This window comes from Pimephales promelas, chromosome 8, assembly GCF_988280905.1.
Source record: "Pimephales promelas chromosome 8, fPimPro1.hap1.1, whole genome shotgun sequence".
In the NCBI taxonomy this organism is placed as follows: Eukaryota; Metazoa; Chordata; class Actinopteri; order Cypriniformes; family Leuciscidae; genus Pimephales; species Pimephales promelas.
This window is the reverse complement of record NC_142776.1, coordinates 31,248,286-31,265,860: the sequence shown is the minus strand read 5'-3', so window position 1 is coordinate 31,265,860 and position 17,575 is coordinate 31,248,286. Positions and strand designations below refer to the sequence as shown.

At 36.3% G+C, this 17,575-nt stretch overlaps 1 protein-coding gene across 1 annotated transcript; it reads right to left on the bottom strand.

Moving 5' to 3' along the window:
• Window positions 1–453: 453 nt before the first annotated feature.
• gxylt2 (glucoside xylosyltransferase 2) lies at window positions 454–17,386 on the bottom strand. The gene is made up of 7 exons (XM_039664792.2): window positions 16,957–17,386; window positions 9,839–10,034; window positions 7,579–7,710; window positions 7,233–7,484; window positions 5,902–6,025; window positions 3,772–3,944; window positions 454–2,240 (listed from the first exon to the last, which is right to left on the bottom strand). Exons 1-7 carry the CDS (start codon window positions 17,223–17,225, stop codon window positions 2,058–2,060), a joined length of 1,329 nt encoding a protein of 442 aa, XP_039520726.1. The 5' UTR covers window positions 17,226–17,386; the 3' UTR covers window positions 454–2,057.
• Between the last annotated feature and the right edge of the window lie 189 nt (window positions 17,387–17,575).

Here is a 17,575-nt window from a genome sequence, read left to right as displayed (position 1 = left end):
TGCCTACCTAAACATCATTTATAGCCGTAAGGATGCTGTGTTTTTGTGGATGTTGCAAAAACACAGTAAGGTGCCAAGGTATCGTTTTGGAGCACAATAGGGGCGTTTCGAGCAAAGAGTATGTCCATAAATGCTGTAACAGCATTAACAGTCTTATGTCTGGTGCAGTTTGACTGGATTGGCTTCTTTATAATCCTAATTTAACGCTCATCTTCCAATGTATTTAAAAACAAGAATGCAATTATCTCGCACTGGAATTTGAATTTACTTTAAAATTGTCAAATTTACTTTTTACTATATCAGCCCATCAAAATATCACACAGTGACAATTTATAACTTTTTTAAATGTTAATGAAAAATCATTATTAAGTCTTGCCATATGGTCTGACCAATAGATTGAAATGTGATGTTTTTGATAATAGATCAATTCATATTAAATATATAAAGTCTTAATATTAAATGCATATTTATTTATTACATTTCTGACACACTTCTGTATAAAAGGACAATAATACATAATAGAAGACATTCAGAAAGACAGAAAAACACACTTGATACAAACTTAAACATCGCTGGTGCATCTCTTGACATAGAGATAACATGTATAATAGTCTCCTGAGTTTCCAGTTAAATAAATCTCCTCACTGATCCCAGACCAGTGACGGGAGGCTGGAAACTGGTCACACATATAATTAAGCACATTGTGCTAAATGAACGTCAAAACACACATCAAAACACTTACAACACACTCTCCCCTTTATGTTTGTATTTTCACACAAAAAGTCTACAAACAATTTAAAAGCCTGCGATTACACAAACTTAAAATGATTTTAGAATGCAAAAAAAAAAAGGGTACATTGATCATACTGGGTCCAAAGAGTTTGTTTTGTTAAACTAATCTTATTACCATTTGTAACTTATCTTTCATTTTACTTTCTCCAAACTCAGTATTTGTTTTTAAAAAAGTGCAATTATCTGCAAACTGTACATCTGTGTATTGTTTTACGGTTTTGTGACAATGTTGTTTTTATTTATATTATACTGTCATGATGTACAGACCTTTCTAATCGGCAGTATTTTATTTTAAATGATCACTTTAATTTAATCCCACTATGGCAAAAGTTCCCAATAACAAAGCACAGGATAAAACAACCGAATCGGTTCTCTGTAGTTGACCAGACAGAATATTGCTAAAAAATATATTTTAACACTTAGACCTTTTGGGCAGCAGGTTATCCTAAAAGGACATTCTGCCACATATTAAACATCAAATTCATTATGTCCATCAGAATAGGCTTGTAACATCAAAATAAAGGACACCTGACTTAATTAGAATTCTCACAAAAGGGCTTTGTGATATTAAATATATATAAAAATGCAACCCCAAAGAAAAAATGACAACATCCGACTCCTTTCTAATCTCACTAACAAGTCATCTTCAATGTAAACAGTGTGAACATCCACCATTAAGGCTGTGCCAAAACTGAATGTACATCTTATAACGGCTGACAGGCTAATTCTCTTTGGTTGTTTCTGCATGCTACATTCATTTTTGTGGCTTGAAAACAAGGCGTTATCTCATGCTATTAAGTGGCAGAATGCACAAACAAATTGGTGCAGCCACTTAAGTACAAGAATCAGATAAAGTGTACTTAAGCACAAATGCTCCAATTTTGTAATACTAGACATGATGATAAACTAGATGCTGAAAAATGGTACAACACAGTTGTAAACAAATAGCTCTGAATCCATGTTTTTGGATTTGCTGAAAACAGCTTTGCCAACGAGTCTCTCATATTCTATCAGGAACATTCACTTGTGATAACCCACACTTGATGCATTTGGTTACGTCTCTGTCTCTCTCCAGCAGAGCAAAACTGCGTCTAGTTCGTGCTTAAATCTCCAACTCCGCTGGCTCATGAAGCTCATACTGGGCCTAATGGACCAAATGTAGCTTGCTTCTGGCATTGCTCGTCTTCAATGACAACAATAAAAACCACTCTGATCCAAGAAGCAGGCAGAGACTCTTCCTTATGATGTTGAAATGCAGATGAGGCTCATTTCTCATGTGGAAGTCGGACATGCCGCACCACTTTTTTCTCATAAACAGCCCTCATGGTCTTCTCGATCTGTTTGAGGAACACCTGTGGTATTCTTCCACAAAGGGTGTTAACTGTGTCTAGGAACTTAGTCTGAAGAGGGTAAAACAAAGACTGGAACATGTTCTCCTCAAAGGGATACTGAAAGAGAAAATAAAATACAAGTTGAGTAACTACCTTGGTATAATTGTTCAAGCACAATGAGCAAGGTCCACATTTCATATCTGACTGAATTCTGAACAGCAGAGGGGCCCATGTGACTCAACCATACAAAAGGCTTCCTCGTGGACAGACCATTCTATTAGCCTTCAAGGAGAGATTCAAGTAAACTGCACTCTGAATGCACATTTCTATTTATTCTCATATGATTCAACACCCTCAGGATTTGTTTTGTTAGCACTGAAGAATTAGTGGCCTAAGCAAGCAAAGACAAATAGATTATACTTCTTAATCTTAAAATCATAATCTTTGTCATTTTTTTTCGTGGAGTAAATATATACTGTGTGTGTGTGTGTGTGTGTGTGTGTATATATATATATATATATATATATATATATATGTATATAATATGACATTTGGGGAAAATGTCATATTGCGATTATTGAGGTCAATATTACAATAGCGATATAATAAACAAATGGTTTCATGAGTCAAATAGCTTGGTTCTCAACTCAAGTAAAATGCACACAAAGATTAGGGATAATGCTGAAATATGTATTTCTCAACTCAAACTAGAGTGTTTTCAAATGAAAAAAATAGTTTTTACAAAATTAAAAAGTGACATCTTTGCATTACTGCAAACTTGTTATTGTCTCAATAGTACAATATTATAAAGTAAATGTCATATTTACAGGTAGGACATATACAGAAATTGAAATTTACAGAAATTGAAAAGTTATCAAACAGTCTGCACAGCATAAATTATAAATGAAATATAGACTGATCCTTATTAAAGCTACAAAATTTATTTAGTCAAGAGCAATGAGTAATTTTCTCTGTTCCCTTTGTTTTTTGATTAACTTTACTGACAGAAAGCTTTATTGACCGCTGTCCCTTTAAGACCAGCCGCTGCTGATCTCACGCGCGACTCATTCTCTCAAAACTCTTCCCGTTCGTCATAAGACTCCTCTAATGTTATGAAGATACTGGGAAATTAATACTTTTTATTTAGCATGGATGCATTAAATTGCTTAAAAGTGACTTCTTACAATAGGCCTCAATTCAAAATAAATATTTTGAACTTAATATTCAAAGAATCCTGATTAAAAAAATCTTTTACCATTTCCATAAAATATTAAGCAAATATTAATCAGCAAATATTAAACCGTTTTCAACATTGATGATAATAAGAAATGTTTTGTGAGCACCAAATCAGCATATTAGAATCATTTCTGGAGTAATTGCAACTGAATATTAAGCTTTTGCCATCACATGAATAATTACATTGAAGAATGTATGAAAATAGACAAGGTTTTTTTTATTCTAAGAATATTTTGCAATAACATGCTTTTTATTGTATTTTTGATGTAGCCAGGATGAGCATAAGATGCTCCTTTTAAAAAAACATCTAAGTGAGTCAACATTTTTGAATGATAGTGTACATATATAATTCATCAATCTGACAGCCATTCTATTAGTTCTATCACATAAACGTCTCCTGAAATTGTCTCACCTCACGTATGGCATCGTAAACCACTCTAAATGCGGGCTGCTTGTCGTCATGGTACACTCCACGGTTACCATGAAGAATTGACACTCCCTCCTCTTCACCAGCTTTGCAATTGCTTCCATACATGCAGTGATCTGGCCTGTAGTTCCACTGGCACGGAAATACGTACAGACACTCTGTAGACACAAAGAAAAATATTTTATCCAAACTGCAAATAGCATAGCTACGCAGCACTTGTGCAGGGAATCTTCATTTGTCTTCTATTTGTTGATGTTTGTAGTTGTGCTAGTCTTTTGGACCTATACCATTACAGTTGTCAGACAAGCATTACCCTTGCCAAAATATCTCATCAATTTAGACACTTTAATTACTGCACCTGTCAGTATCTGTGACGCCTGTTCCAGTCAAGAGATGTGTTAATCTACACAAAAGGGTCTTATCTCTATAAAACCCAGATAAAACGACAACATTCAGGAGGGCGAGGAGGAAAGAGAGTTAAAACATTTATTTTTTGTCTGGGAAATGGAAAGGTGCACAAGCTCTGCACAAGAAACTACAATCAGAGTTGGAGAGTTTAGTTGTCATGTACATGATAAAAACCCTCAAGGCTTCACAAAGAAGAATAACAGCTTTTCCACTTGGAAACAACACAATTAAAAACTAGTGCTGTAACAAAATAGAGTGCAAATCAACAAAAATAAAGAAAGTAGACAGGTTTATATGAGAGTTTAAATGATGCCCCGAATACCTTTTCCTTACTTTTTTTCTGTGCCAGTGTAACGTACAGTGATGGAATCATATAATACTTATTAAAACCAGAGTAATAGAGAGGTATTTTGATATTTATATTTACCATAGCATGTACCGGCTAAAATATATAATATTATCACCTTACATGCCTAAAAACATAGTAAAACCATATTATTTTGACATGCACCTTGGCATTTACAAAATAATGCAAGATGCTACTTTAAAGATATAATTAATAAATGTGACTTTGAAGCATACTATAAGTGTAGTACTAAAAACAAGTTATCTATACCTCTTTATTTTACTAAATACTTTAACCATTTGATGCACTAGCTATGTACTGTATACCCCTTCTAATAAACAACATGGGTCTAAAAAGATCCATATTCATTTCCTATGTTATTTAATGCATGGCTTGGCATTTGTTTGTTTGACCTTTTGAAATCATTCACTTTATTTGAGCATTTAATATTTCACAATCTATTAATTTCATAATTTTGGAATATTCCGAATATCTTGTTTTCAATTATCACAAATTCATATTTTAATATTTCCAAGGTTTTGTGTTAATACATCAAGTTTACACACATGGGTCTAAAATGACCCATCTATGCAAGCGTGATAAAACAAAAGAATAAAGAAAACTTTTTGTTAAAATAGCCAATGTCACAGTTGTTTAGATCAACACATTTACTGTAACACTTAAAATATGTATATTGGCCACTTTGTCACACATAACGCACATTATAACCGATAACACTGAAATTGAACTGTAGTGCAGTGCAACTGTAGGGGGATCTCCCCCTATGTAGAAATACAAAAATGTAGAAATACAAAAACCGTGTTTGTTTATAAAATATGAAAGGAAAAATACATATAATGATTTGTGGAAATCAAAAACAAGATACTTAATAAATGATAAAATCCATTTATTTCAAATATTCAGCAAAGAAACATGAATACGGGTCTTTTTAGACCCATGTTGCGCATTAGAAGGGTAGTGACACAAAAACTTTTTTTTTTTTTTCGAGAAGTAAGAAAGGAAAATTTTTTAAAAAGGATTTGTAATGATCTAAAACAAGCTAACTGAGGAATTTCTGGAATACTGAATGATGAAATTAATTTCTTGCAAAGATATAGAAAATGAAAACTCAGTCGCGTCTATTTAGACCCATGATGTGCATCAAAGGGTATCCAAAAAATATCCAAAAAAAATGGTTTTAATACAGTGCATGTCCAAAAAACAAGGTATTTTAATATACCATTGTATTTACAACATACTTCAATGGTACATGTCCATAAAAACAAAATTCTTTTTTGCTTGTGTCGTCTAATCTTACTCATCATAATCAAGTATATATTTGTGCAAGCGTATCTTTGTACCTGGATTGTAGTGGAAGATGATGTTGAGGAGGTCTTGGTCTCCCCATGTGATGTGGTTCTTGTATTTCTGATAGAGAGGGTGTAGCAGATTTTCCCACGACAGACCGCTGGCGATCATGCTGTTCTGTAAAATCAATAGTGGCAGGTTATTTTCCTCAACAGTGAGTCTGGCAGACACTTTTCAGACAGCTGTTGATATGGAAATTTTTTTCAGAAGAAGAAATGTTCTTTTTGTCCTCCCAGACAGCCTTGAAAATGTGCTTGGGTTGGAAATTACAGTTCTAGCTGAGTTACAGAAATATGCTAATCCAGACTGCTGTCACCCACTCGCGCTCTCTCAACGGATGGCAATCAGTAGACTTCCATCACTGCCTACTAAAAACAGCCTGAGGAGGTTAAAAGGGTTTAAATCTGCAATGAAACCTCAGAAAATATGTGAACACCAAAGCCCAGTACCAAGAGGAATAAACTATATAAGGAAAACACTGGCAATATCTAGTAATAACCCAGCACTCTATGAAATCTAAAATGTTTGCGTTAATTATTTTAGGTTTGTAATACGTGTATAAATCAGAATGTATTTAACAGACATGCACATATATTCAAATTCTGGCTGATACCAATAAGCTGACAATCATTTTCAAGTTATAGTAGAAAACTAATAAATGCCAGATATTTAAGTTTTTTTATGTTAAATTCAAAATAAACAACTAAAAACTTAAATTATTCATTTTAAATGCAATAATTGAAGAGAATTTAGGCATCACATTATAATGTACAAAATGAAAAGTGGATATCGATTCGCCAAAGATTACATTTGAAATGAGTGCTTTTAAAGGGATAATCCACTTTTTTGGGGGGAAGGAAATTGGCTCATTTTACAACTCCCCCAGAGTTAAACAGTTGGGTTTTACCATTTTCGAATCCCTTCAGCCGATTTTCTGATATTTAGATGAATATCGGTAACCAGACAGTTTCTGGTCCCATTGACTTCCATAATAGGAATACTATGGAAGTCAATGGGACCAGAAACTGTCTGGTTACTGATATTCTTCTAAATATCAGAAAATCGACTGAATGGATTCGAAAATGGTAAAACTCAACTGTTTAACTCTGGGGGAGTTGTAAAATGAGCCTACTTCCAAAAAAGTGGAGTATCCCTTTAAAGATTACCTTAGCTTTGCTGTCAATAAAAAAAAAAAATCTCAAATATAAAATGAAGACTGGTATGGAACCGAGTTATATTCATTTCTAGAATGTGGACCACTGATATTTCACCATAAGCAGAGCTACAAATTGACCAATGTCAAGTCAGTTGTATTGTTCCTTACCCTGAACAGAGTGCTACGAATCCGCGTGAGGTTCATTAGCATGACCCCTGAATTGACCCCTGTGACTCCATAAAAAGGGTGCCTTGCGAAGCGACTATACCAGCCGATCTTGGGGATCTCGTGCTCTGGGGCCATGGCAGCTAGCTGAGTGCTGTTGAAAGCCTTCAGAAACTTCCAGATGTCATCCATAGGGCGGAGAAACAGAACATCTGTGTCCACGTACAACAGCGAGTCCACGTCCTTTAGGATTACCTGATATCAGAAGAAATACCTGGTTACAGTCTGTGTGGTGAGATGGAAAACACAAACAAATGAACAAAAAAAAACTTAAGCAGCAGGAACCTACAGGAAGAAACAGCCTCTGGGCAGCACATGGCTTGAAGAGTTTCTTCCATTCATCTGCATTCCCCACAGAGAAGGTGATTGGATATATGCTGTAGTGAAACCTGGAGGACACCGTCTGAGGCCACACACTGAACTGTGAGAAGAAATTGAAAGAATCACTGAATAGCAATATCAGCAGTGTGAGAAGAAACCTGTACCAATCGTTCAAAAGAGCAAAGTTTTGTAAAATTTGTGGTTTATAGAATGTAATTTCGAAGCCCTGAAGAGATCTACCCATAGTGGTATACCTTGTTTTAACTAAGTAGGACATGGCATGTTTTACCCACAGTTTCACAGACAAGGCTTAAGCCTAGTCCTAGAATAAAATGCATGTTTGAGCGGTTTTAACTGAAAGCAACTTGCTATGGCATATCTTAAAATACGTCAGTGCCACCGTTTTTGCACTGTTTTTCTAAAGAACGTTTATAAAAGCTACTTAAATGTCCTAATTGAACTAAGGCCTAATCCTGGCTTAATCTAAACCCTGTCTGTGAAACCAGGCTTTAATATCTTAAGGATCAATTTGACCACTATCAGCTTAGGCACAAACCTATATCATTTATGTTTTAATGTTTTTTTACTGCACAAAGAGTAACAAATTTAATTTAGCTACTTAGTTTTTGTTGTTGCTGCATTTCTTTACATTTATGATTAGAGATAAAGAAAAAAAACCCTAATGGAGATGTATGACCACTTTGGTTCATATCATGCAAGTTTGGAGGTGACAACCCAAAATTTTTTTTTTTTTTTTACAATGCCAACAAAAAGATACTTTTTATTATTATTATTATTATTACTACTACCATAAAATGCATTAAAATCATGTATTGCACTGATTATCCCTTACTTATTATTAGCCATAATTCCACCAAGGGATCTTAAACCTGACAGTATTTTATTGTAAATTCGACTGTGTACATTTATTTAGATGCATGCCAGCAACAAAAGTTATGAAAGGCTTATAAATGAATTTTTTGGATTTTATCATTCTCATTTAGCTTCGTATTTTCCAGCCGCCCAGAAAAGACCTTCAACCCATTTTTGAGTCATAACAAATCAGTTAAGAACCACTGGTTTATAATATCCTGCTGATGGCCAAATAACTACTGCTGAAAAGGCTGCAGAAAAACAGAGGAAATCTTTTGAATAACAAACATGACATTGCATTCCTTCTCTATCCCTCTTCAAAGCCGTCAGATCCTTTATCTTCAGCAGTATGCGCAGGAATAGATCAAGATCAGCTCAAGGCCAGAGGGCACCTCTCAAAAAGCATCAACTGTCTAAATGTAGAAAACAATGCAGGGCTATTTTCAATAACAGTCCCTTTGTGGTGAGAAACATTGTAAACGATTAGGACTGTAGAGAAAGACAACTCTACCAGAAACCAAATAATGTGTTAATGGTAAAGAGATCGATAGAGGCATGAGGTTTCTCACATTACCCTCCTCACCAGATTGGCTGTCAGGGTTATCCTGACATTGTCTGAGGGTTACCACAAAACCACTAGTACAATACAATTGACAGTCACAATGCTGTCAAAGGTCGGTTTAAATACACTGAGAAATCTTAGGTAACAAACTGTATACCTTACTAAGGGCGTGAAACACAATCATGATTATAATAATTACTATAAAATAAACATGATATATGTTTGGAGGTTTGGAAAAGGTTAATTACCCCCGAATTAAGCAATAATTATAGTGAGTTTGACTAAGCAAATCCCTGGACAAATTATGAATATTACCAAAATAATAAATAATAAACTGAATTGAAATGGTCAAACAAAATACACCGCATCATTTAATATATATATACAGTATATATATATAAACAAACAGTAATCAATTGTTCTCAGAACAAATATTCACAGCCCTATTAGTTATGTTGGAGTTGGCATATTACATTTAGAGATTTAAATTGCAGGAGAAGGAAGGAAAAGAATCAGAGTGAAGCAATAGTCCCAAAACGTGTGCCAGATTTTTTCGAGCTGCATAGTTAGGGGATGAAACTTTGTCTGAAAGTCAGTTATCCATTGCAATGCTTTCCAGAGAGTAAAGATATGCCTTAGATAAGTAAAGATACTCAAACCTCTTGAAAATAAACGTCTGATGAAAAAAACCCGACATATTTTAGGTCACCAGTCAACTAGACATTTCAAACAAATAAAATAAAACCTAATATGGCCACAACAAAGATGAAATAATCATGGGACATGCTCTCACCCCTTTTTCAAATTGTTCGGCCAGGTCCTCCTCTGCAAAGATGTGAAATTTGATCTTCTTAATGCTGAAGAGCAGTGCTGACTTCACCATGTTGAGCGTTTCATCTAGACGGTTCCCACAAGCCACCACTGCCAGGTGCATGACATCCTCTGCTCGTGTGACCTTTGACACAAGGTTCCCTACTTCACTCTTCTGCCTAGAGGTAAAGAAAAAAAATGGTTAAACCCATACGAACCATGACATCAAAAACATCTGGTACAAATCAGCTGGGTCAAACCATGAGACAACATGGTCATGAAATACTCATTCTGTACGCGGTTCCTCTGGCACATGGAATGACTCAAGGGTAAACAATTCTGAGTCAGAGTCAGATCTGCAACCAACTTGTTCAGAGAGCACACAAGGGCAAGCACATTTAAAAAAAAAAGAGTGAGAAGAATGCATTTGGGCTTACAAATGCGAGACGAAGGTCGGATTCACCATAGTTAGCCTATTATAACTGTTTATATTTTAGACCGGATGGTTTTCGCATGAAATTGCGTACGTACATGCATCACGCATCCGAGTGGGTCTTGTCAATAGGGCTGTGAAGCGATTAATCGCATCTGAAATAAAAGTTTGTGTTTACATTAAATATGTGTGTGTAATGTGTAGCCTATAATTATTTTGTATATATAAAAACACACATATGCATGTATATATTTAAGAAAAACGTGTTATTAATATATAAAATATTTATTTTTATGAATATTAATTTTGTATAAATATATATAAATTATACACATGCAAATATTTCTTAAATATATACATGCATGTATGTACTTATATATACAAAATAATTACACACACACACACATATATACACAAACTTTTATTTTGGATGCGATTAATCGAGATTAATCGTTTTACAGCCCTACTTGTCAAATCCGTAAATAGAGAAAAATGGTGATTTTGATGCATGTATGGTGTGGGAGTGGCATAGGTTAGTGGTCACAATGAGTGAGGAAGGTTGACATGGAGCAGCTAAATGTCGAAATAATTTTTTTTAAGAAACGCTGAACAGTGGAGCTTCTGCTGGCAAAAAGAGAAAGCGACAGAGCTCGTAATAAAACGAGAATCAACATTGGCTTGGCTTTTTGGATATAGCAAGAACTGAGGGATTTGAAATGTTGTAAAAACAATGCGGAGATGGCGTTATTATTACTCAACAGGTGAGTAAGGTATTTTATTGATCAGATAAACTGCCTACTCTCTATCAGAAACATTATCGATTTTGAATGGTCATTTCATTATGGTTAATGGGTATAGCTACAGTACCGTCTTCAGCTAGTCAGCTTGAGATCTCATCCATCCAAATTGGTTATATCTCTTAAATCTAGTAGTGAATGTTTTAGGTTAAACAGTTGGTTAACCATATTCATTTGCAGCCACGCAGAGCTAAAGCACAACCAAAACAATGTTCCTCCACGAAAATGCATGCAGTTTTTTTTTTAACGCGTTAAGAGTGCTAAAAGTTACATGGTGTGCCTTTAAGCGCCACGTTTTTACAATGACATGTTATGATGAGATGATTCAATATACATGAACACACCGGTCAAAGACGTCCGTCTAGCACATTTACATTTGGAATGCAAAAACGTGTTCTGTGTGAACTGGCCCAGATAGTCTGCAAAATATGTCTTGGTCGGCTCAAACCAAGGTGGAATGAAAATTGTTATCGATCAATATAGAAAAAAATATAGTGAGCATTTTTTTTGCCATATCGCGCAGCCCGACTTTGAAAGGCAATAGGAGAACAATTAAACATGTAAATGAGTAGCACTCTAGCTCGTCATGACTTAAGTGACCCGGACAGCCGTGCTTCACTTGAATACACATTTCCTTGTCTTGACTCTCTAACAAAATTGTTATTGGTGTGGTGTTTGACTTTGTGATTCATGTTGAGTCTCCATCACTCCAGGGAAGTAAGCTCTCTAACCCTCTAAGCTCTACCCAAGAGATGACCTCTGGTAAAAAAAAAAAAAAGTCCTCCATTTATCCAAGGCTTTGGAGGAGGAAACAAATTCATACCGCAAGAAAAGCATGCAGCCCTTCAGACAGACATCAAAGAACTTCCATTAAGCCAAGGACGTGCAAAACACTCTTGCTCTCTTTTCAACTCAACCACAGACCTTGATATGATGTGAAATAAAGAAAAGGAAAAACATGGAACACCTTGGGGTTTGACAACAGGGAAGCATGGATATTTTCACACCTGAAAGTTCATTCTTTTGATTTTCTACCTATTATATATTATAGACTTTGAAGGCTGCGGTTTCCTGTGGAAAATGCTTCCCTTTTTTACACCACTGAAAATTAGGCAACAGGAATTGCATCAATGGTATGGTTGAATGATATTAAACAATTTATTTATTTATTTTTAATCATTTGTCTAAGATTTTTTCTACCTTTTTTAATCAACATGAAATGTTCACATGCTCTGACTGATCTTATAAAAATTCTTGCAGTCTGTGTGGAAACATCTGGAAACATTTAAGCTGCAGGCTGAATTAAACAGTGCACTCCTTATAGAGCAAAAGTTAATGCTGACACTGATGTTCTTTTGTGAGCGATAACATTTATTGTGGATAACATGAAATCAACTTAAAAGTGATCCAAGAATGAAAAAATAGGGTGGACTTTTATTGTGTCTCCTCTCTAACTTTTAAACAATATGAAGAGTATCTCTTACTTTAGCTTCTTTGAGATCATTATTGATTATTTGTGTGAATCACTCTTAAAATATAAATTTAAACAGATGCATTCAATTTAGAAGAATGCTAAATTGTACACTAGACAATAGATGCAATTATATAGAGGCAATCGCAGTGATCAATTGACCATCAGGCAATTGTTTAAGCATGTAAAACGGGTATTTTTAACATGAAATGTTGCGCAATGCACCTTTAAATGAGAAGTAGTATATTTTTTTTTCTGAAATGTATTTATTTTCCTTTCCAAAAGGATTTGGAAATTGAAATTATGCTGCACCTCACACTGGATTGTGGAAGCTTTAGTGGTTTGTGCATCTTGCAGTCCCTAATCTAATCTTGAACAAAACAATGAAAAACATCAAAGAGAGATACAAAAAAACACATACAGAACAAATTCGCTGTCTGATTTAAGCCAAGCCCTCATGGCTGCGTGTATGGAATTCACCCAGTGCTTTTCTTATAGCTATTCATCGCACCTCATAATCTATAAAACCAAATTTATCGCACTTTTCCCCCTCTTCAGAATGTCTGTACCAGGTTTTCAGTGGCACCTTGACTTTAAAACTTGAAGTGAAACGTTAGTGTTATTGCTTCAGGTTAGAAGATAAAGACTGCAGAGGAGGAATCAATTCATTGGGAGGAACGAATGGCAATGGAGAGATAAAATAGAGAGAGAGACAGACGCACACACACACACAAATGGAGGGCTCTTAGTCTTCCTCCATGACATGTTTATGGCTTTATATAATGTAGCTGCCATGCAGCAGTTGCCTCTAGTTATACCTGCATTACTGATGACAGAGCGAACTATTCGATGACAGTTAGTAGACATTTATTCCTAGGTGTGGCAAAAACGGGTAGAGAGTGGTGTTTTGTGATTCTGGCAGAGAAAGGTGTTATGAGTGAGCACCCAGCTTTCCAGTAATGCAGGTTATTTTGGGAAAGGGTGTGAAAGAAACATGAATGTTCTGCTGCAAGTTTACTTCATTTTAATTAATTATCCTAAAACAATAGCTCACCCAAAATGAAAAGTCCGGCATTATTTACTCACCATCTTGTCATTCAAAACTGCGTGACTTTCTTGCAATGTTTTGAAAAACAAAAAAAAAACAGTTCAACAAAAGACTGCTGCAGTGATTACTTTTTTTAATATATTTTTATAGGCCAACAGGGAAGTTAGCATCGCCCTGGTTTTTCCATTGGTTTGTGCATCATTGCAGCAAATGAGCTTTGTAACCAACAACAGTTTATGATTCTTACATGTTTTATTTATGATGATAATCTTCACAAATGAACCCATTTTATTAATTTTGAAGCCTAAAAACCTAAAGTAGGCTATAAAGTAAAAAGCTAAAAGTAGGCTATAAACGAACGTCACTACTATTAAGCTTACGACAGCTTAAATCTTTAAAGCATTTTCCCTAAAAGGTTGAGTTAAGCCAAGTTCACACTACAGGATTTTAAGCCCGATTTGCAAATCGTTGAGCTCGCCGACAGGTCGGGGTGTTATCGCGTGCAAATCGCGGGGGATTAGCGGACGATGAACGCTTGCCAATCTGTTAGTATGAAAGAGCCAACAATGCAGCGAAAACGCTCACAGAGACCTCGCAAACGCGTCACCGAGCCCAGAAAAATATCTAGCCTGCTAGATATCTAGAGCCATCGCGCGACTCAACCTCCCCAGATAGCAAACTGACATTGAATCAACGTGGAAACGACGTCTCTCATGACATTGAAACAACGTTGATTTGCTCATCGAATTAACGTTGAACCAACGTCAGACGCGGCATTCTTCAAAGCTAAATGAAATCGAAAATTGGTTTGCTTTCATAACGTTGAAACAACGCGTTGATTTCAAGTTGATTTTCCGTTAGTTTTGAAAGAATGACGCGTCTGACGTTGGTTCAACGTTAATTCGATGAGCAAAACAATGTCAGATCAACGTTGTTTCAATGTCATATTTCCACGTTGAATCAATGTCAGTTTGCTATCTGGGTCAGTGATGTCATGAATACAGCCAATCATAGCAACGCATGGGTTGAGGACACCAGGTAAATCTTAGTTTTTCTTTTTCGCATTTTTTTTCTCAGAGCAGATCGTCGCGCAAACAGTGTGCAGCACTAGTTTCTGTCTGACGTCCATATTCGCGTGTTGCGTTCTCTTCTTTGCTGGGTATTGGCGCACGTGCTGTTTCGCGTCATTTCTGGTTAGTTTTATTGCGTTATTTTTCGTGACAAAACGTGGTTTGTAGACAAGATAGAATCGTTGGGTGACAGAGTTGTTGTCAACTCGTTATTTATTTGATTATTTTCAGGATTTAGACCGTACCATAGTACTGAAACAGCTCTCATTAGAGTCAAAAATGATTTGCTCTTATCATCCGATCTTGGTTGTCAACTCGTGTAGTGAGTTACCTCCTGTTGCGGATCAATCTCGTTGTGTGGTGTGGAGTGAACAGCTAAACAACTTGAACACTCCTGATTTCACTGAGAGCAAGTCATGTATTGTGAAACGCACAGTTCAGCCCGACATTTTAAAATCATGTAGTGTGAACAAGGCTTTAGATTGCAAGAGCGTCAATATAAAAACAACGAGGCTGTGAAAGTACACTAGTGAGTGCTTTTCCTGTTTGGCATGATGACGGTTAATGTCTGAGAGTAAAACATGAAAATATATTGCGCTTGTTTAACCACAGACCCCAATACCCATTGACTTCAGGATGAGGTAAACGAAAGTACTAAAATGCTAACTCATTTCCGGGTTGTGGCCAACAAAAATGTCATACCTGCAAGACTATATTCTTAAAAAGGTCTTAATACAGGTTTGGTGTGACATGAGGTTGAATACATGAAGGAACTTTCACGTTTCGATGATCTATTCTTTTTATAATACAACAATAAAACAGAAAAAAAGGTCTTGAATCAAAAGGTTTGTGTTTGTTAGAGCCCTCAGGACAAAACAAACCCTTCGGGCCCCCTGAACGTGATGAAACGTATCATCAGGGACACATTTGTCTGTTTTGCAACAGTGAGGCAGGAAGCACGTCTGGAGGATGCGCTTAAAAAAGGAAAAACTCGTGCGGAAGAGTTAATCACTTCTAAATAAAACAACAGGTCAAACGGGATGAGATGGCTTTGCCCCTCCCCCTTCCTCTGCGGAGATGGATAGGGAGCGAGGAATTGAACACATAGAGCGTTTTCCAAATCACAACCTCTCATCTCTCCCGCTTGTACGGCGAATCTGCTTAACTAATTTCCCCGCTCCGCATTGGCCCGTTGCATTGTGGGTTTATCAGCAGAGAGCAGTCACAGGGGTGTGGACACGAAGACGGATCACTGCTGGAAACCCAACAGGAGGGTCAAAGGGTTGAGATATCTCACAACTCCAATTAGTGGCGTTTATGTGAAGCTGTCAGAGGGGTGATAACATATGCTTGCTGAAAGAAGGCAAGCAATGAATATTAAACTCATCCTCACTGCAGAATTGATTTCACACCATCAAAAAGGCATCCATAATAGTTGCATTATCGATTTCACACTATCAAAATAGTGACACAAATGAACCACTCTCCAGTTCACCTAAAAGACAAATGTGACAGCTCCTTTTAATTATGCCTCAGAAAGGGCGGATCATCTTGATGAATAAACTACTCCATCCTCGAGTCACGAGGGACTGTGTGCACTCGCTCAGTACAACCAATCATTGATTTTGTCCTCCGTTGGTTGAGTGAGACCCTTTGGGAACGAGGCAACTGCATTCAAGGTGACCTTTTTAATGAAGTCATAATTAAAATACATTTGAGATAATCACAGGGGGCTCTTAGACTCGGCGTTGCACTTGCAGCATGTGCAATGCACACTGGTCTCTGGTAAGATTTAGTGTACAGTAATCTGGATGTAGACAATGCAAAAATTGTGTCATGCATGATTTCCTCTTTGTTACATTAAGAAACAAGATTGCAGCTCAAGACATTCTTGCTACAATCTCCATTATCACAGCAGCAGGCTTTTGACAAGAATGTCTGGTTGGATTTGCTGTGTTGACATCTAGGAAAAGACCAATGATTTATGGGTTGTTATTATAACATGCATTTGCATTGATTTGCAGTGACTGAGGACATACATGCTCTTGAGAATCAAACTAATGCATGATCATGTTTGCAGAAAAAGTAAATGCATCAACTTTAATAGAAGGAAAAACATGCATTATATTATAGGCTACTATATTACATTATATTATATCATATCACATTTTATTCAAAACGTCTTTAAAACATCTTGAAACACATATTTATTCATTTTCATTATCTTTCGGATCAAACTAGTTGTTACTCATCAATAATGTCACACTTGAAGAATTTCCTACCGAGTCTTTGCGATGACATTCCCTCCTCCTCTGCTGCTCAACTTCGGCTCTTTGCGGATTAGCCTCGGTGGTTTTTGCGGATTTTCTGGGTTTAGTTTCGATTCTTTCGCGGGAGCAAAATCCGCGACATGATTGAAGGATGGAAAGTGTTTTTCTTTCGCAACTTCTTTAAGCGGCGGTTCGTCCGCAGCGTTCCCCCCGAAAAAGTACAAAAGTAGGAAAACTCCAAAGCATACCACGATCGCCACGATCTTGCTGTAAATTCTCATGGTAAAAAAGTGCTCTGTTCGCGTGGAAATGTCTCAACCATGACTCTGGTGGTTAAAACATGGGGACATATTTGTAGTGTGCAGCCATACTTCTTCATTTGTACTGTGATGATGAAGACGATGCTGCTCAGCTTAGCGCCGATATCACACACGTATATGAATCTCTGAAGGCGGACCTTACACTCCTTACCGTAACACTTATAATACTTCTGTCGTAAATGTAATACGGTAATTCTGCCGCAGAGAATAAACTATGGAAGCCAGCGGGGAACGTTCTCAGAACATTGGCTAACATTCCCTATTTGGTTGTTCATTGTTCAGATGTTTTAAGGATGTTTTCTCATTTCAAA